The sequence below is a fragment of the Pipistrellus kuhlii genome, unplaced genomic scaffold (genome assembly GCF_014108245.1).
Source record: "Pipistrellus kuhlii isolate mPipKuh1 unplaced genomic scaffold, mPipKuh1.p scaffold_m20_p_6, whole genome shotgun sequence".
NCBI classification, from domain to species: Eukaryota; Metazoa; Chordata; class Mammalia; order Chiroptera; family Vespertilionidae; genus Pipistrellus; species Pipistrellus kuhlii.
Window position 1 is genome coordinate 7,892,479 of NW_023425562.1, and position 20,659 is coordinate 7,913,137.

At 46.9% G+C, this 20,659-nt stretch overlaps 2 protein-coding genes across 12 annotated transcripts in view; both read left to right on the forward strand.

The window, feature by feature from the left end:
- The window catches only part of ELP2 (elongator acetyltransferase complex subunit 2), a 28,669-nt gene extending 17,656 nt beyond the window's left edge, over window positions 1–11,013 (forward strand). For 3 of the 4 annotated variants that reach the window (XM_036417530.2, XM_036417531.2, XM_036417533.2), the window contains 11 exons: window positions 705–854; window positions 1,384–1,572; window positions 2,438–2,507; window positions 2,997–3,092; window positions 3,235–3,292; window positions 4,359–4,431; window positions 5,110–5,302; window positions 6,143–6,264; window positions 7,717–7,850; window positions 8,356–8,469; window positions 10,484–11,013. In XM_036417530.2, the coding sequence (XP_036273423.1) occupies window positions 705–854; window positions 1,384–1,572; window positions 2,438–2,507; window positions 2,997–3,092; window positions 3,235–3,292; window positions 4,359–4,431; window positions 5,110–5,302; window positions 6,143–6,264; window positions 7,717–7,850; window positions 8,356–8,469; window positions 10,484–10,640 (1,356 nt within the window). In that variant the 3' untranslated portion in view covers window positions 10,641–11,013. The remainder of the gene's footprint in view (window positions 1–704; window positions 855–1,383; window positions 1,573–2,437; window positions 2,508–2,996; window positions 3,093–3,234; window positions 3,293–4,358; window positions 4,432–5,109; window positions 5,303–6,142; window positions 6,265–7,716; window positions 7,851–8,355; window positions 8,470–10,483) is intronic. The other variant, XR_004984248.2, reaches the window with a different exon arrangement.
- Window positions 11,014–16,418: 5,405 nt separating this feature from the next.
- MOCOS (molybdenum cofactor sulfurase) overlaps window positions 16,419–20,659 on the forward strand; it is a 41,860-nt gene continuing 37,619 nt past the window's right edge. For 2 of the 8 annotated variants that reach the window (XR_006740256.1, XR_006740255.1), the window contains exon 1: window positions 16,423–17,013. Coding sequence is in view for 5 of the 8 variants with exons in the window: in XM_045574325.1 (XP_045430281.1) it covers window positions 16,866–17,013 (148 nt within the window). In the remaining 3 variants the exon portion in view is untranslated. Of the gene's footprint in view, window positions 17,014–20,659 lie in introns of all 8 variants that reach the window. The other 6 variants (XM_045574325.1, XM_045574323.1, XR_006740254.1 and 3 more) reach the window with 6 other exon arrangements.

A 20,659-nucleotide genomic window follows, 5' to 3' on the forward strand; every position in this document is an offset into this window, starting at 1 on the left:
GACCAGGGCCCATGCTGGGGAGGAGCCTGCAACTGAGGTACGTGCTCTTGACCAGACTCGAACCCAGGACCCTTTGTTCCGCAAACCGATGCTCTATCCACTGAGCCAAACTGGCTAGGGCCCAAAGTTAAATTTTTGAAGGACATAGAACATATTTGAATGTAAGTTCTAATATGCTTGACTGAAAAAGAGTCTGTTTGTTTTTTCCTTGGGGGTGGGGAGATGGAGAGGGCGAGGGCAGGGAAAGGCATGGTATGCTTCCAGGAGGGAGAGCACCCAGATTCTGTTATTTTATTTTATTTTATATATATATATATATATTTTTTAAATATATTTTATTGATTTTGTACAGAGAGGAAGGGAGAGAGATAGAGAGTTAGAAACATCGATGAGAAAGAGTCATCGATCAGCTGCCTCTTGCACACCCCCTACTGGGGATATGCCCGCAACCAAGGTACATGCCCTTGACCGGAATCGAAACTGGGACCCTTCAGTCCCCAAGTCGACGCTCTATCCATTGAGCCAAACCGGTCTCGGCCAGATTCTGTTATTTTAAAATCCCATCTTTACTTAGCTTTTCATCTTGTTTGGGGATTTCAGTCTTTCCTAGTAGAAGACCTGAGGGCTGAAGGTATTATCAGATTTTATTTTGAGTGACAGTGGTCTTTGATTATTTTGATGTGTCCTGAACACTTTCATTACAGAGAGAGTGGACTCCAGAGATTGTCATTTCAGGACACTTTGATGGTGTCCAAGATCTAATATGGGATCCCGAAGGAGAATTTATCATCACTGTTGGTACTGACCAGACAACTCGACTTTTTGCTCCATGGAATAGAAAAGATCAATCACAGGTAAAATGTTGTCATGTTTGACGGATCCCCGTTAATAAAAAATATCCATGAGCATGTGAAAAGTGGAGCAACATCATTAGCTATTAGGGAAATGCAAATTAAAACCAAGATGAGATGTCACTACACACCCTCTGGAAAGGCTGAAGTAAGAGATACAGTAACAGGTGGTGATAAGGATACAGAGCAACTGGAACATTCATACATTGCTAGAGGAAGTGTAAAAAGATACAAGCATTCTGGAAACAGTATGATGTTTTCTTAAAAACGTATGCATACATGCATTCTTTATAATTCACATACTTCAGTTGTTGTTAAATGTATTTGCTTCAGTTCCACACAAAAGTTCTGTGATGCCTTGTAATTAATTCATTAGGAAATAGTAGCAAGTCTGTAGTAAAAGCTAATTTCTAAAGTCATAGTGTTAGGTAAATAGTGGTTGAGAGTGATTTTTGTCCAGGAAACTTTTCAATCTTGGACTTAGCTCAGAGAACTTGATGGTCATTTTTGTTTATCCTATGTTAATACCCAGGTGACTTGGCATGAAATTGCCCGGCCTCAGATACATGGATATGACCTGAAATGTTTGGCAATGATTGATAGGTTTCAGTTTGTATCTGGAGCAGATGAAAAAGTTCTTCGAGTATTTTCTGCACCTCGGAATTTTGTGGAAAATTTTTGTGCCATTACAGGCCAATCGTTGAATCATGTACTTTGTAATGTGAGTATCCCTCTAAATGTTTTACCTAAATCTAGTCATTTCATTTACATTTTTAAAAATTTTGCTTAAGGCTATAAATGGGTAGAAAGGAAGTCAAACCTTTTTATTGGCTTGACAAACGTGTGTGGAGTAATTTAAATATGAAATATTTAAACATTAAAACCAGAAGTTTTATAACAAATTAGATCAAGACAATAAAATTTTAAGTATATTTTTATTGATTTTTCACAGAGAGGGATAGAGAGTTAGAAACATCGATGAGAGAGAATCATCGATCAGCTGCCTCCTGCACACCCCCTACTGGTGATGTGCACTCAACCACAGTACATTCCCTTGACCAGAATCGAACCCGAGACCTTTCAGTCCGCAGGCCGACCCTCTATCCACTGAGCCAAACCGGTCCCGGCAAGAGAGTAAAACTTTTAAATATTAAATTAAGGTAGGGATACTGTATATCATCACTGTGCCGGTTCTGATGGTTACACAGTTTCATAAGAGATAATTTGATTTACATAACTTACGGATTATTGGCATTTCAGATGGTACTCTAAAAAATTTTTAAATAATATTTGAGTATTTAAATACGTTTAATGAAAATATGGTGAGCTGTTAGGATTCGATGAGAGGATGCCCAACTTTCTGGATTGGGTAGAGCAGTTTGGGTTAGCTGGAACTTGTCTGTTCGAGAGTGATTCCTAGCATTGCATCTGTTGGTTCAGGAAATGAAAGCTGGGCAGATATCCACACACAGGTGAACTTTAAACTGCTTTTCAGCATTTGTGAGCATGACAGTTTTGTAGGGCCTGATGTAATAGTAACTTTTAAACATATATCGTACTTTTAAACATAATATCGTACCTTCCAGCAAGACGGTGATCTTCCAGAAGGCGCTACTGTTCCTGCTTTGGGATTATCAAATAAAGCTGTCTTTCAAGGTAAGGCTGAAAAAAATTATTGGTATGTAAATCTACTTACACACTTGTATAACATATACTTAATATTCATTATAGCCGGTATTATTTTAAAATCACAATACACACATCTGTCTCCTTTTTTACGTATTTCATGGTAAGTACTCTGTACACATGCAGACCCTGAAATGGTGTCATGGAGCACTACAACCACGGATGCTAATATGGGTGGCTGAAAGAATGTTCCATGTTTTGTAAGCTTGGGAAATGTTAGGTCAAAGGAAAAGGAAGGACTCCTTATGGATTCCTTATGATTAGTGCTCCTAGGAGCACATTGGAAACACGAGTAGCAGAAACAAACGCCCTTGGCTTTGCAATCACGTGGATAGGGCTTTGAATTACACTACTTTGAAGCACCACTACTTTCTAACTGGTGGCCTTAATATTGGAGCATGTAGAGGAGACTAAAGATGGTGACTATCTTCATGATGTTACGTGTTTCTTTTAAACCAGGGGATATAGCTCCTCAGCCCTCTGAGGAAGAAGAGCTGTTAACTAGGGCAGGTTTTGAGACTCATCAGATGGCCTTTCAACCCACCATACTTTCTGGTAAGAACTCACAAAAATATGATTTAATAGAATCATTAGTACTCATATTTGCCACTGCTGGCCTAACTAAGTGCTCTAGCATTTGCTTTTTTATTTGCACGGGAATAGAAAAAATGATTGCAGTGCTATAAATTTATTGTAGAACCTCCCACTGAGGATCAGCTTTTGCAGAATACATTGTGGCCTGAAGTTCAAAAACTGTGAGTTAAACTGTTAGCAATTTGGTCTGATTCTGTCATAACTTGTGATTTCCACCCCTCCAACTTGATTTTTCTCCTTGGCTTTCCTCTAACCTACATTTCCCTCCCTCTTGCTCTAAAGATTTTTTAGTAGCTTTTATAATAGGTGAGAATCAAACTTCACATAGATTTTTATATTACTGTGTCTTTATTTACTAGGTTTGTTTATTGGTCTTAATAATACATATTTGTGTATCTTCCATTAAAAAAAACAAAACACTTTTAGATTTGTTATTCTGTTTGTCTTTTTTTCCTTTGTTGGTTCCCCATCAAAACCTTTCCATGGTTTATTATTTATTGTACTGACTGGCTGGTGGTGAAAACTTGTGTCTTTTTTATTTTTCCTTTTTGTTAACCCTCACCTGAGGATATTTTTCCATTGATTTTTAGAGAGAGTAGAAGGGAGGGGGAGAGACACCGAGAGAGAAACATCGATGTGCGAGAGATACATCTATTGGTTGCCTCCCACCCAGGGCTGGAGATAAGCCTGCAACCTAGGTACTTCCCCTGTATCGAAATCAAACCCGGAACCCTTCAATCCGAGGGCCGACACTCTATCTATTGAGCCAAACAAGCTAAGGGCTTTTTTCTTTCTTTTTTTTTAAGTCCTCACCCATGGACATGCTTAGAGAGAAACATCAGTATGAGAGAGAGCATCGATTGGTCGCCTTCCATACAATCTACTGGGATCAAACCTACAACCTAAGTATATACCCTGACTGGGAACCAAACCTACAGCCTTTCAGTGTATGGGATGATGCTCAACCAATTGAGTTAACTCTGGCCAGCCAAACCTTGTATTTTAACCTTATTGTTTGAATAAGTTGTATTACTTCTAGGACGTTGGCATTTTTCTCCAGTCTCTCTTTTCCCCCAAAATGTTTGCCTGGGCAGAAATTTAATGTTCCTTAAAAGAACTGTATGTCAGCTAGAGAGGTTGATGTTATTCTTTTCACATTTTAAAACTTTTCAGCATGAGGCTATTTACTAATACGGGGGTCATGTGTTTTCTCGTTTTAAATTTTAGATATGGACATGGTTACGAGTTGTTTAGTGTTGCTTGTAACAATTCAAAGACTCTGCTCGCCTCAGCTTGTAAGGTAGGGGAATTTTACTTTTTTACTCTACTTGGTCACAGGTATTTGAGTCGTTAGATTGGCAGTATTTTAATCAGAACACTGTATGAACGGCCCTGGTGTCTGCTCTAACCGGTTTTGGCAATAATCTCATTTTAATAGGGATCTTATTAGACAATTTACATTTAATGTCTTAATTTATATGGTTGGATTTAAATTGTCATCTTACTATTTGCTTTCTACTTTATCTATTTTTTTGTTCCATTTTAGTTATATTTAATTAATTGATTGCTTTTTATGATTTTACTTTTATATATAGAGATTGTTTTCTTATACTTTGTCTGGATTTTTGATTTTTTTCAGACAAGAGAGTAAATCTGATCCCTGCTACTCCATATTGACTAGAAGTGAATGTTTTTTAAAAAAAATATATTTTATTTTATTTTTTAAAAAATATTTTATTGATTTTTTACAGAGAGGAAGGGAGAGAGAGAGTTAGAAACATCGATGAGAAAGAGTCATCGATCAGCTGCCTCTTGCACACCACCTACTGGGGATGTGCCCGAAACCCAGGTACATGCCCTTGACCGGAATCGAACCCGGGACCTTTCAGTCCGCAGGCTGACGCTCTATCCACTGAGCCAAACCGGTTTCGACTAGAAGTGAATGTTTTTAAACCATCGTTTCATCTCTGTCCTATAGGCAGCTAAGAAAGAGCATGCAGCCATCATTCTTTGGAACACCTCATCTTGGAAACAGGTGCAGAATCTGATTTTCCACAGCCTGACTGTCACACAGATGGCCTTCTCACCTAATGACAAGTTCTTACTAGCTGTTTCCAGAGATCGGACCTGGTCACTGTGGCGAAGGCAGGACACAATCTCCCCTGAGTTAGGTAAAAACAGTTTCTGATTGGGAAGATGAATAGGAAGACAGTTCTATCCATTTAAAAAAAAACAAACATATATATATATATATATATATATATATATATATATATAGATAGATAGATAGATAGATATTTTACAGAGAGGAAGAGAGAGGGATAGGGAGTTAGGAATGTCAGTGAGAGAGAAGCATTGATCAGCTGGTCTGTGTCACAGTCCCAGTACGTGTGAAACAAGACTGATTGCTCTTGCAAATAACTAGTGACTTGTAACATGCAACCTTTACTTTTTAAAAAGTTAAAGTGATAAAACATACCCATTGATTTTCTGTATTTTTATGTATTATGGATTAATAGATACCTTCTTCTTTCCTCCTCATAAGAGTTATGTTTTAGTTTTAGTCCATATAAGGACTAAATATTAGCTTACATTTAAACCTTAAAAGGGAAATTTTTTTAAGTTTGTGTTTTTAAAATATTACTTAAGGGTGCATTAATTTTTTCCCCATAGCTTAATATAAAATCTGGCTACTTCCCAAATAAGGTTGAATTGCTTCAGTCTTCTTCCGTAGGCATAAACTGGATCTTTAGCTAAGTGCCTAGAAGACATTTGTCATCAGTCACTAGAGAGCAACTTGTCAATATAACTCATTCCCTACTAGAAAAATAACGGTATTCCCAGAGCCTCTGGCAAGGGATCAGCTGCCTAGCCATGGTCTGTTGCAAAAGTTAGCATTTGGAGATTAATTACTAAATTGCATGATGTACATGGCACTTAAACATAGCTTTTTAACAGCCAAAATGCCAGCATTCTCTGTTTTGTGATTGGTGCCTGTGTATTTCTTTCAGACCCAATTTTCAGTCTCTTTGCCTTCACCAACAAAGTCACTGCTGTGCACAGTAGAATTATTTGGTCTTGTGATTGGAGTCCTGATAGCAAGTTTTTCTTCACTGGAAGCCGAGACAAAAAGGTAATTTTTTTTAAAACTTAATAGTTTTTTAATATAAAATAATATTGTTACAGGTATGTTTGGATAGAAACCACATAATCCTGACTTTCTGATACAACTTTTAAAAACCAATTTATATATTCCCTCTGTGTTTTTCATATACATGCATAAAAAAGTATTTTCATGTTAAATGCTATATAATACATTTCTGTGAAATCTCAAATATGAAAAGACCTTTCTTATATGGCCAGTGTGAGAAAAAGAATAAATGAAGTGGATCAAAACCAAGAAAGGAGGAGATCAGGAGCAGGGCAAAGGACATATGGGGAAAAAGTTTCTGCTTTTCCTTTTCATGTGTTTATGAATGAAATGTTTTCTATAGCAAATGACTATTACCTTTTCCTTCAATAGTGAGAATGGTGTGTGTGTGTGTGTGTGTGTGTGTGTGTGTGTGCGCGCGCGCGCGCCAACATTTCAGAAACCAGAGTAAGCTAGCTAGCAATGGGTTCTTGACCAGGACCCTCACCCTTGTTTTCCTGGCTCCTGGTCTTTCCTCTGTTTCGTACTCTTGATTTCCTTTTCCTAAGGTCCTCCTTGCACACCATGGAGTGTTTCCCTGCCCTTGCCAGTCCTAGTCATGGTACAAATTACTGAAGTCAGGACCAGCATGAGCAGTGAGACGCTGACACGTCAACCCCTGAAATGCTTTTCCTCAGACCTTCACTTTATTTAATTCTTCCCTGGCATTTATTTCCTGTGCTCTGCTAGCTGCCCAGGGAGCAGGGCTGCCCTGCCCTCCACAGTCATGCCCAGTAGCAGATGGCCCAGCTGTGGCTCTCAGGGATACGCCAGGGCTGAAACAGACAGGGCATCATCCACTGCACATGCTCAGAAATGCTCTTCCACTTGTTTGGGCAGAGCCTTCTACTCATAATCTTGTCTTGCATTTTGCAATTACTGTCCACTTCACTCCCCTCTCCACTTCTTTTTGACCAATCACACCCCCTTCAGGACTAAGCTTCCAGAGAAACCTCGTGTCTTATGTGGATTATCTTCAAGGTTACCCCACAGCTGGGCTGATGCCTGAGCAGTGGGTGATGTAGAGGAAGAGTGGGTGATGTATGGGTCCCTGTACATTTTGTGGTAACTTCGTGGGCAGGTGCCTGAGCCCCTCAGTGAGGACAGGATCGATTGAATCTCGTTGGATCAGACCTCCCGAGTGTGAAGAGCATGCTAGATAACCCCTGGCAGGGACAGTCCGTCTTTGGGTGACACACGTAGGTAATTGAGGTCTCAGCAACTTGTGTCTGCTACACTGTGGCTTCTCTGTGTGCTTAAAGTCTTCTCCGTCCTGGAACACACATGCAAGTGCTGAATTTTTCTGACTGCCAGAGCAGTTGTTTTGCATATCTATGTCATTGCTGGAAACCTCGCAGAGAGAAAGCTTTACAGAGTCTGGCCTGTTTGTGTTAGGTGGTTGTCTGGGGTGAGTGCGACTCCAGTGATGACGCCATCGAGCACAGCGTCGGCCCCTGCTCCTCCGTCCTGGACGTGGGTGGGTCTGTGACAGCCGTCAGCGTCTGCCCGGTGCTCAACCTGTCCCAACGGTGAGTCTCTGTAGGGCTTCATGGGTTTCAGTTTGTAGCCCTCCTACACTTATGGGCTCATAGCTTCTGAGCTGATTTTTTTTTCATAATGTTTATATTTCTCATAAGAATTTTTAAATTGGTAGAACTTGCGATATTCAACGTGGTGAAAGGGAAGTTGGGAGTGTGGCTCAAAGGTTCTTACTTCACCAAAGTCAGGACTGTGGTACTTTCTGTAGAATAAGTATCTTCAACAGAATGGGGCCCCTGCAGCTGGCCAGGGAAACATTGGTTCTTGGGCTTTGCCAGGGGAGGAAGAGGTAAAACTGTGGGCACCCTCAATGGAGAGGAAGCCCCTTGAGGGCACAGGACAGCAAGGGCCCCTATTCTGGGCTGGTGGTTTTAAATAGAGATCTCTGTAGATGTGGGGTGGTTGGGAACACTGAGAGCTACATGGAGTGATGGTTGAGATAACAGAAATTCTTGCTAAATTAATAACTGTCCTCCTTTCCTCCCTCAAAAACAGGTACATTGTTGCAATAGGGTTAGAGTGTGGAAGGATTTGTTTATACTCCTGGAAAAAGACTAATCAATTTCCTGAAGTAAATGACTGGGCCCCCTGTGTGGAAACAAGCCAAAGGTATTTTCTTCCTATTTTTTGCTTCCATCAGATTACATAGAAACCATGCAATCTTTAGTGGCACATTTTATGCCATGTGTGCATGGAGGAGGACACAGATCTGAATTTGTAGTGCTTACCACTGAATGGCAACCCTGTGTTGTATGGTATATCTCTTGAAATTGATGTTTGTTAACTCTGTTTTTTAAGAATTTGCTTGACTGAATTGCTTGTTTGCATATTATCTTTACAGATTACACATTTAAAGCTCATCTTCAAATGACTTAACTGTTTTTATTAATCAAATCCATCCTCATGCGAAGATGAGCTGTCACTGATTCTACTTAAGTCATAGCATGTATAATATGAGACTGTGGAAGCATTTCCGTTAGAAAGATTTCCGGAAGCATTGAGACACAGCAGCACTGTGAGATGTGTGTGACCTCCCAGAGGGGCCACTCGCGAGGGCTCAGTCATATGGTGGCATAGCTCCCTGTGTGCTGATTTTAAATGTCTCAGGCTTCAAGATTAACCTGTAGTCCTGCCTTTGAACCTGCGAGTGCATCAGGTGACAGAGACTCTCAGTTTGAAAGTCTAATTTGTGTGCTCTGTCATTTTTCTCATTTACTGCCTTAAAATATAAGTCTTTCACTTTATTCCTTCTTGGTTTGGATGCCTGATTTGCAGGTTAAATTACAGAGAATATGTTTTCATAGATGTCTATTAATAATCTATGCTTGGGAGCATTGTAGGTCTGCCTTGGGGGTGGGGGTGGGCATTAATATGAGCATCTTGCTCAAGGTCATGCACTTGAAGATCACATTAAAGACCAAGGTTCTTTCACTGGGCATTTTATTAAGTCTTTTACTATTCTTCCTCACCCAGCAGTAAATATGTGAGTAAGAGTCCATCCATGTCATAGGGGTGTCATGCTGGAGTTCTTGTTCCGGCATTAAGAAGGGTTCAGCAATCTGGAGAAAGGTTGTGTGTAACTTAAGAGTCCAGTGACAAAAGATAATTTTGAAAGGCATTGGGGGTCAGAGGAGCCTAGCTAAAGGAGCAAAGTTCTCTTCGTCTCAGGACCCTTTGCTTTTTATTAACACAATTTGTCCTAAGGCAAGGTGGAGAAATACACATCAAAGGGTAGGGTTTCCTACAGAAGCATTGTCAGATTGGGGAATTGCCTGTGGCTGTACAGGTGTTTGGCCAGTAGGAGGCATTACATGTATATTAAGATGACCAAATAATCATCCTTTTCAGGTTTGGGGAAATGCCTTTAACCAACCATTCTCCAGCAGGCAATAACATATGTGACTCAGCCCTTGTTGAGTCAACAAGTTCCATCAACCTTTTTATTTTATTATTTTAAGTATATTTTATTGATTTTTTTACAGAGAGGAAGGGAGAGAGATAGAGAGTTAGAAACATCCAGGGAGAAACGTCTATCAGCTGCCTCCTGCACCCCCCACCCACTGGGAATGTGCCTGCAACCAAGGCACATGCCCTTGACTGGAATCGAACCTGGGACCCTTCAGTCTGCAGGCCAACGCTCTATCCACTGAGCCAAACCGGTTTGGCTCCATCAACCTTTTGATGAAACTCTTGCAATTATGACATGCTGGATCTGGCTTCCGGCAGTATCAGAAGAATAATCTAGAATATGTTGCAGTGTTAGAATTCTTAAAGAAACACATTCAGTAAAGTTATCTGAAAGGCTGGTCTTAACAGCCATGTCATGAATTCCACTGATCGTTAAAACAAAATTTGATGGAAAGTCATTATCTATTTCTTGCACTTTTGGTGGTATCCTTGATTAGTAATGAAGTAAAAGATGTTTCCAAGGTTAGAATAAAATTACTAAAATTAGTGATGGTATTTTAAAACCTGTACATTGTGATTTTCAGGTTTTGATTTAATTTATGTTAATATTAATAGTAAGAGTATACTAGTTAAATTGCATGTAGGTAAGCACCCAGTAAAATATTTTTTAGTTATAGAATACATTCATTGAATGCTTTCTCTGTCTTTGTTTTAGTCAAAGCCATACACTTGCTATCAAAAAACTATGCTGGAAGAATTGTAATGGAAAAACTGAGCAGAAGGAAGCAGAAGGCCCTGAGTGGTTACATTTTGCAAGTTGTGGTGAAGATCATACTGTGAAGATATACAAAGTAAACAGAAGTGCACTGTAATGGACTTAATGACTACAAGCACGTAATCATTAGTGTCTTAACATCATTAAATCATGTAAATGGATTATCTGTCTTCATAATTTCATTGAGTTTCATTTGTAAGTCCTATAGGAGTATATTAATTTGTATCACAGACCCTTTGAAATCTGATGAAAGCTTCAGACTCTACTCAAAACTGTTATATATACAGACCCCTCAGGACCTTGCCCATACCTTCTGGGATTCAGATCTGCATCCATATATTTCAGATAAGAACTCTGTCTTGCTTCCTGACTGAACTTGTATTTCTCTTTTTACATGCCTCTCTTTGGGATGTATCATTAATCATCATCTTCAGAGGAAGACATAGAAAATAAAAAAGAGATGAAAGCCAGATTACTCAATTTTTTAAAAACAGTTTTTGTAAATTAGACCACACAAAGTTTGGTCTTAACCCCTTTTCCCAGTACACACCAACCATTCCAGGAATTTGGCAGGCCATCGGGAGCTTGAAGTGTAGCCAGCCACTTCTTTCATTCTTTAAAAGTAGATGGGTTCTTCTTTTGGGCTTTGACTTACAGCAGAATATCTGAACACTTACCGTAGTCTGATAGATGAAGGGACTAAAAAGTCACGCTCAGAATCATTTGATTTTATCAGAAGTCACAAATGAGTCATGAGAGTAAAGGGTGTCCCCGGGAAGAATGAGCAGAGGGAAGAAGGTGAGAGAAACAATGTTGGGTATGCCAGCTGATGTTTGGGAGGTGGGTATAGGGATTGGAAGTTGGGGTGAAAATGTTAAGAGGGGATGTGATCCCTGGCCAGTGTGACTCAGTGGTTAAAGCCTTGCCTGCGCACGAAGGGTCTCGGGTTTGATTCCCAGTCAAGGGCACATACCTTGGTTGCAGGTTCCTCAGCCCCTGTAAGGGCGCATACGGGGCAGGAGGTGACCAGTCAATGTATCTATTTCACGTAGATGTTTCTCTCTCTCTCTCGCTCGCTCTCTCTCTCTCTCTCTCTCTCCCTCCCTCCCTCCCTCCCTCTCCCCCCCCCATCTCCCTTCCCCTTCCTTCCACTTTGTCTAAAAATTAATGGGAAAAATATCATCGGATGAGGGTTTATAAAAAAGAGAGGTAGTAGGAAGACTCAGGCGAGAATGGAGGTTTGCCCTGATACTCTTGGAACATGGAATCAAGAATATTTTACTCCATTGGATATTTTGAAGGGAGTGTTAAAATATTTTAATTTTCAATCTCTATATAAAAGCCAAAGGGACCGAATGACCTGTTGATGGGTTGCTGTGATGCACACTGAGCACCAGGGGCAGACATTCAATGCAGGAGCTGCCCCCTGGTGGTCAGTGCGCTCCCACCGCGGGAGCACTGCTGGGTGGTGGTGGTGGCGGTGAAGGCGGTGGAGGCAGGCGCAGTGGGGCCAGGATGAGTGGAGTAGCACAGGCTTTCCCCCAGCCACCTGCCGCTTAGTGCACTACTACACCCCTAGGCGGGATGGCGGACTATGGATTTCTGATGATCTTTGTAGGCTGTCAGACTTCCCCCCAGGGGTCCGGGATTGCGAGGAGGCAGGCCAGGCTGAGGGACCCCACCACACCAGGCCTCTAGTATTAAAGTATTTTTCCATTGATTTTGAGAGAGAGTAGAAGGGAGGGAGGGAGACACAGATAAAAACATCAGAAAAACATCGGTGTGAGAGAGAGACATCTATTGGGTGCTGCCTGTACACACCCCGCCTGGAGCCAGGGATCTAGCCTGCACCTGAGGTACATGCCCTTGACTTGAATTGAACCTTCGATCATTCAGACCTCTGGCCGACACTGTCCATTGAGCCAAACTGGCTAGGGCAGGTCAAATTTATATTAATGACTCATTTAGCCCAATGTATCCAAAATAGTATTATTTCACCATATCAATAGAAAAGATTATTGATTATATATATATTTTTTACATTTTTTAATTAAATTATCTGTGTACATATTTTAACATTGCCCCCCCCCATTGATTATATTTTGTACAAATAAAGTGCATCTTACACTTAGAGCCCAAATCCGACTAGCCACATTTCAAACGCTCAGTGGCCACATGTGGCTAGTGGGCACCCATATTGCAGTTCTAGACAATTGGGTCTGTATTTGTTTGTGTGTGTGTGTGTGTGTGTGCACGCACCAAGGCAGTGAGCATCTGAGCTTCCCAACCTCGGAAGGCAGCACTCCCTGAACTGCTGTTTCCCTGCTTCCCAGCTGCAGGACCTGAGCCTCCTACCCCACTGGCACTCGGGGATGTTAGATCCCATGCATGCTGGGTTCCAGAGCAGATTCAGTCCTTCAGAGCCCTTTCCAGCATAGAATCCAATCCCTGAAATTCCCCTGAGAGCAGGCCTCGTCTTGGAGAACTGAATCCATGGCTGGTTATTGTTTTGCTAGTTGAGCTTATAGAGAGTTTTCCCAAGTTGTCCTGAAGCATCTTCCTCAGTAACTCTCTGTCAGCGGATGGGCTGCCCTCCTTCATGGATGAAAAGCAGCCCCTGAAGTGGCAGATTTCCTTGCTCATATCAAAGAGCCTACTGATAATCCCTTAAATATGAAAGTCGCTCGCGTTACTTGGACCTGAACATCCTGAACCAAACATAGTGGGCAGGAGAAAGCTACACATTGAGGGCCCATCTGATGGACCCAGAGTCCTGAGATCACTTGTGGAGCTGGAGGCGGGGTGGGCTCCATTAGAACCACATGGCATCTCTGCCTTGGGTGTTTTTCCAAAGCGAAACCGGGCAGGCACCCCACGACAGCCCACTATCCAAGCCCACTCAAGCCTAAGCCCCGGGGCATCAGATTTGTTTTCTTGTTCTCCACAGCATCCAGCGTTGTCAAATATTTGGTGAATTCAAGGTAAGTTTGACAGCATGGCTGGCTGGCTGGCTGGCGGAGGAAGCATCGTCCAGTGTAAGCCACCAGTCAGTAAAGAGCATTTTATCAGATTCTTTCCCTCTCTTGGTGGCATGAAGAGCTAGAGGGTAAAGAGCAGGAGGAAGGAGACCACACAAAAGGGACCAGGAAGGGGATGGCCTTCCCCTGAATGAACTTGGGGAGGAGCCGATCCCCAGAAAAACCGCCTCAGGAAGATCCCTGCCCGGGGCTGGGCTGCCGTCCTCTCTGCGGTCTGCCTCCTAAGGGTGGGGCTTTGTTGTTTTGAACAGGATGGGCTTAGATAGAATGGAGCCTTGTTCCCAACAACTAGCTGCCCTTTTAGCTTCCATCCACAGGAAAGGCCTGTCCCTTGGGGAGGAGTTTCCTGGGCTGCCGATTTTCCTCTCCGCTGCTCTCCAGTCCTTGCACCAGAGCTCTGACTCTGCAGGCTTTGAGGAGAAGCCTGCTCTGTGGCTTCCTCTCACTGATCCCAGCTGTGCAGCCTGCTTCTGATTCCTCAGGTACCCAGATACGCAGCCAGCCGTTTCTCACTGAGCGGGAGGGATGCATTTCGCTCTAGCAGGAAGTACTAGATTAATTTCATTACCCAAGCCAAATCCAGCCTCTGACCCCTCACCCCACCCCCGTCCCAATTACTTGGCAGGAAACTTGATCCATCATAATTGCGGCCCCAGCTACCTCCATGGTCACGAGGCCTGGAGGTGTAAGCCAGTGGGAAAACCTCTACCGTTCCTCCCCTGGAGAGACTTGGCAATGACAATGGACTGCCTTCCCCACCCTTATTCATGCCACCTATCTTCAGCCTTAGCTGCTGCCAAGGCACTTTCCTGCGGCTCCTCCCACCTCGTACCTTCTCACCAACCAGGGGCTGGAGGCCAGGACCCCTGAAAAGTTACTATCCCCAGGCTCTGCCCTCTCCCTGAACACTCCCCAGCTCCTGGGATGACCCGTCCCATAAATTGTGTCTCCAACCCTGAACACTGCCCTTCCTGAACTCTGGGCCTGAATCTTCACTTAGACATCCTAGACCTAGACTGAGCTTCACGTTGTCTAGATGCCTGCTCCCTGCATCCACCCGTCACCCTGAGCCAGTCTTCCTTCATCCCCTTTTGTCTCCGAGTTCCATCACTTCTGCACCCTCTGGGCCTCCTCACCAAAGCTCCTGCCCAGTCTCTGCAGGACAGTGCCGCCTGCATCCTCCCTCACCCCACTCCTGCTCCTGCTGCCAGGGGGTCAGACGAGACTGTCGCAGCTGCTGATCTGAAGGACTCCCGGTGTCCTCCTGCACTGCAGTCTGACTCGCTGCTCGTCCTCACCCCTCACCCCCCACACAACCACAGTCTGTGCTTCAGCTGCATTGAACTTCTTGCTTCTGGAATGTTCTGAGCCTTTTCTACCTCCAGGCCTTTACACATGAGTGCTGCCCTCCGTCCCCCAGGTGGGACTCACCTCAGCCCCACCTTCGCTGCCTCTGCAGTGTGGAGGGGTGATCTGACTGCGGACCCACCTCCTTCATGTCCTTCTCAGGCCCAGAGGCGTGTTGTGGACTGCTGTCTTCTTAGCACTTGCGGTGTCCCTAGCAGGGAGCAGCTACCCAGGGAATGCAGGTGAATGCCCCTGACAAAGCTTGTGCCGTTTTCAGCGATTCCAGGCTCGACAGTTGCCAGAAGCTGTAGCTGGTTTTCCTGTGCCCACTTCTCCCCACCCCATCCACCCTGGTCATCGCCATTAGACAGTCTGCCAAACCATCTTAAAAATCTTCAGAACAAAATTCCAGTCCCTTAGCCTGGCTTAAAGCCTTTCAAATCCTGCCCCAAACCTGCCCCACCTTCTTCCTCCACCACACACACACACACACACACACACACACACACACACGGTGACGCTGCTGGGAGGACCTTCCCTGCCCCACTCTCCATTTCTTCTATGTGCCATTGAGCAAGTTACTCTTTCTCATACGCCTGCCTATTGAATTGCTGAGTCATCAGCACAGGTAGGAGTGCCCTTCCCGGTACACAGGGACAGGTGTAACAGTTTTCATTATCGTTGCCGGAAGTCATTTACAGGAGGAAGCACGGCGGATAGGGGCCAAGATGGCATCAGAACCCACAGTTCTTGCTGGAAGTATCACCAGAAGGTATCAGAAAAGGGTGGGATGGGCATCATCCGTACCCCAACCGGGGACTGAACCCACAACCCAGCATAGGCCTTGACTGGGAATGGAACTGGTGACCCTTCTGTGCCAGAGGCGACGCTCAACCACCTGACCCAACGGCCAGGGCATCTCTGCGCTTTTGTACGGCAGAGAGGCTGGGCCCCTGGCCTGGCTGCAGCGCACGCTTCCCGTCGTGTCCCTCGGCCGTGATCTAGAGTCAGAGGTCCCCTCCTGGGCCCCCACATCGGGTCCCCGACCCGGCCCCCTTCTGAATCCCTTAGGACCCAGCACGCTGCCCGTGCACCCCACCGGGGCCCCGGACCTGGGCCCCCTTCACTCCACTCCCCGACAGGCCCCCTACTTCACACCGGGGCCCTATTTTGGGCACCTGACCGACCGCCCCGAGCCCGGCCCCACACCTCCTGAGCTGGGGGGGTGGGGGGGAGGGGGACCCCGGCATGCCCTCAGCACTGGCCGCAATAGCGTCCCGGGACCGGCCACTGCTCCGGGCATCCGGGATGTGGGCGCTCTGGTCCAGGTCTCCTCCTGGCTACCGGGTGCGGGCTTCATTAGACAGCCTCGTGCATGTCCAGTCTTACCCCCACCCCACTCAGCCGACTTCTCAGGACCTGCGAGCACACGCTTCTCCTGGGAGCGCCCCCGGGGAGGTCCCTGCAGACGCCCTGCCCCGCACCCCGGATCTTGGATCCCGCTGCAGAGAGCTCGGACCCGGAACTGTGAAGCTCGGACCCGGGAGCGTCCGCGGGGAGGGCGACGAGGATGCCGAGCAGAACATGCAACCTGCTCCCTCTTCCGCCGGCCTCCCGGTGGGACCCAGACAAGGAGAGCTTAGCCCCCGTGTCCGGGCAGCTCCGCGGGCGCCGTGGGGACGCTGCTCTGAGCGGCCACAGACACGGGCACGCTGTCCCCGGCCGCAGGTGGGAAAGGCAGGAAAGAAGCGAAACTTCGTGAGTCAGCGCGGCCCAGGCGGGCCCGGCCCATCCCGTCCGTCCCGGACGCGCCGCCCACCGCGGCCGGTGCGGGCGGAGGCGGGAGGGAGGCGCGGCCGGGCGCCGGGCGGAGTCCTCGGGCGGCTCTCCCCTCTCCCGGCCGGCCGCCCGGACAGCGCGGCGGGCAGGCCGGGGCCATGGCCGACGGGGCGGCGCGGCCGGGGGCCGAGCTGCTGGCCTTCGAGCGGTTCCGGGCGGCGAGCGCGCAGCCCCCCGCCTACGGCTACGGGCAGGGCGGGCGCGGGCTGCGGGCGCTGCGGGCGCGGGAGTTCGGGCGCCTGGCAGGTGAGCCGGGCACCTGTGGCAGGGGCTCCGGGTGGGGGGTGGGCACGCGGCTTCTAAGGGGTTTCCTGCTCCAGGGGGCAGCGCGTTCCCTAGTTTGGGGAGCGGTTTTTTTTTTAAAAATTATTGATTTTCTACAGAGAGGAAGAGAGAGGGGGATAGAGAACTATCAATAGAAACATCTATCATTGATCAGCTGCCTCTTGCACACCTGCCTCTTGCATGTACCTTGGTTGCGGGCATCCCCCGCAACCAAGGTGCATGCCCCTGACCGGAATCGAACCTTGGACCTTCCAGTCCGCAGACCGACGCTCTACCACTGATAGAAACACCGGTTTCGGCTTGGGGCGCGTTTTGAATGGGAAGCTTTGGAGGGACTTGCCCTCGCGTCTGCTGCGTGCACAGGGCTCCCCGAGGCCCCGCCTGCAGCCCCGGGACTTCTTGCTGCTCTTGCCAGACTTTCCGGGGGGTATCGGGCCGACCTACGCCCTTTTCGCCGGCCCCCACCCTCCGCGATCAGGGCTCTGGATTCCGCCATCGAGGCTGCGGACTCTGAAGGTCCGGCTGGGAGGGAGCGGGGCTGCCTGACCCTGGGACGTCCCGGGCTGCGGCTCCCGCTCCTCCGCGGGGGCGGCCCGCGCGCCTGCAGGGCCGAGGCCGCGGCCGCCGGGCAGGGCCCCCGCCCCACAGCTGCGTTCCAGTCCGCTGAGATAGCGCACAGGCGGCCTTTACTTCCGAAACCTCCTTTTTTCCCTCCTCATTTTAGAACAATGCCTCTGCCCCCACCCAGCTCCTTAGGGGGTGGGGCCTGGAGGAATGAGCAAACTGTCAACTTTGACAGTTTGCTCATTCCTTCAGTCCCCACCCCCTAACGAGCTGGGGTACAAGGCGAGCCTGGACCTTGGGCACGAGGTCGGGGTGCCCTTGGGTTCTGGGAGGTGGAACAAGCTGGTTAAGGGTGAGATCCACCCCGATCTGGCCCTGCGGCGGCTCCCCGCGCGCCCCCGCCTCGCCCCCGCCCCGCGCCGCAGGGGAGCACTGACCCTCTGCCAGAGATCTCGTGGGAGGCTTAGCCCGGAGCGGGGCTGGCGCTCAGGTGCAGTGGCAGGTGGGGTGCCGCGCCCGGAGGAGGTGTGCCTGTGGTTTCGGTGGGCATTTGGTGGCTGCGCCTCCCCGTGGCAAGACACCGGCCACCCACATGTCATGAATCGGTTAGCTGATCCAGCTGTTTGGGTTATTTCCTGAAGTTCCAGTTAGTGACTCTTCTCCCCCGCTCACCCCCCCACCCCCCCGTTGGGGGCTCTGAGGGGTGTGGCCTGCTTTTGGCGTGTCCCGGACTGTAGTTAAGGGGGGGAGGCTCGGGCAGAAGGCGGGCCTGCAGGCCGGCCTGCTACACTCCCTCCCGGTTGAAAGCGGCACACTCACCTGCAGGAGACTGTGCCCTTGTCCCTCTGCTTCCACCTTCTGTCCCTGAGCGTTTTTTGTTTGTTTGTTTGTTTGTTTTTTAAAAAATATATATTTTATTGAGTTTTTACAGAGAGGAAGGGAGAGGGATAGAAAGCTAGATGAGAGAGAAACATTCATTAATCAGCTGCCTCTTGCATCCCCTTCTCCCCCCTACTGGGGATGTGCCCGCAACCAAGGTGCATGCCCTTGACTGGACTCGAACCCCGGGACCTTTCAGTCCGCAGGCCGACCTCCATCCACTGAGCCAAACCAGTTTCAGCTCCCTGAGCGTTTTTATGATAGAAATCTCCTACCCACCGACATAGACCAGTATATTGAACACCCACAGGTGCGGAGGGAGGGAGAGAGATTTCCCTTCCATTTGAAGCAAGTCCCAGAGGCTGTAGTCATTCAGTCAGGAATTATTTTAGCACCTTAATCTCCTCCAGCTCTGACCCCACCCTTCACCCCTCCAAAATAAAAAAATATAATAAAAAAGGAGTGCTGAATTCTCTGGGCACCTCCTAGTTTCACTCTTGTCCTTTAAGGTAGGGGTGTCGAACTCAATCAGAGAAGGGGCCAAAATCTAAAATCCAGCCTAAATCGCGGGCCGAATGGTTTACTGAACAGTCATAAACTGTCATTGTGATGGAAACGCAGCGGAGTGCAGTGATGACAGCGCGGTGCGGGCCACATTGCAAGGCCTGGCGGGACGGATTTGGCCCGAGGGCCTTGTGTTTGACACATGTGCTTTAAGGAATAGCACCTTCCCCTTCAAATTTGTAATTTGGATGGGACAGCCAGGGTTTCAGGCTGGGCTTCAGAGCCCCTTTAACATCCACTGTACACATGCTCCTTCCCTTACTGGGGGTTATCTCTGGATAAAACCATCATACACAGAAAATATCGTAAGTGGAAAATGCATGGAATACACCTACTGAACGCCATCGCTGAGCCTAGCCTACCTAGACGTGCTCAGAGCACTTGCATTAACCTGCAGTTGGGCATCCGTTGTTCACCCTGCGATGGCACGGCTGTCTGGGAGCCACGGCTTGCTTCCACTGCTGAGCATCACAAGAGAAGATTGTACTGCATATCAGTAGACCAGGAGAAGATCGAAATTCAAAAAGTATGGCTTCTGCTGAATGGGTATCACTTTCATATCATCATAAAGTAAAAATAAAATAAAATTTGTTAAGTCAAATCATCCTAACTTGGGGACTTCCTGCACTTGTGGTAGTGCTGTGTGCATCCTTATTTATTTATCTATTTATCTACTTGGTGCAGGTTTCCAGCGTTTTTCTCTGCATTGTGATTGAAGTAGGCTTTTGTGGACTAAACTCACCTCTCCCACCACTAGGAGTTTTGGAACATTTCTGTCCCCTCCACCCCCTCCTAGGGCAGAGGAAAATCAAACAAACACAACAAGCCAAAATAATATGACTTTTACTTTCTCTTCCTTCCCCGTCACCCCACAGATTTTCTGCAGGCTTGAGAATTTGCCTGGTTAAGTGGTAGTTCTGGGTAGTTAAATGCTTAACCTTCAAGTCTGAAATATTTTGCCTAATCAGTTGGGTGGGAATTTCTTCGTCTTGGTGAAGGGAGCATATTCAATACACAGACGTGGTTCAAGTGCTTCTTGAAGCTTCAGGGTGCTGATGGCCACTATTGATGGAACTGAGAGCTGGAGGAGCATGACCCAGAAGAGACACTGGGGTTTCCTTTCTTGAAGACCTAATGCCAGTTGGTTTGGAGTAATTTGCCTTCTTTTAAGGACAGCCGAACCCTGTGGCATGTGTGCCAGGCACTGGACTGGGCCCTGTCATACACCAACTCATTTAACTTCCATCCCATTTGCAGATGAAGGAATAGGGACCCCAAATGGCTAGCAGGATTTGATTAAGGTTGGTTTGACTTGGATTCTGCACTGTTAGCCACTGTGCTGGCTGACCTCCTAAGAGCAGATCTCTAGCTGATTTAGATCTCTAGTTAGTTTTGCAACATGAGGTTCTGGACCAAAGGCCAGTGCAGCCTTCTCCCAAATGGCTCCCTGGCCCTGCACAAGTCTGTGGGCAAAGCCTCAGCCTCCTCCCCTCCCCCCTCAGGTTTTACCTGGGTCCTGGGTCCTGGATCATCTTCCCCAGGGCCTGGGGGGAGGGGGGGGATGGAAGCCTTTCTTTTTGTATGTAATTTGTATCACTGA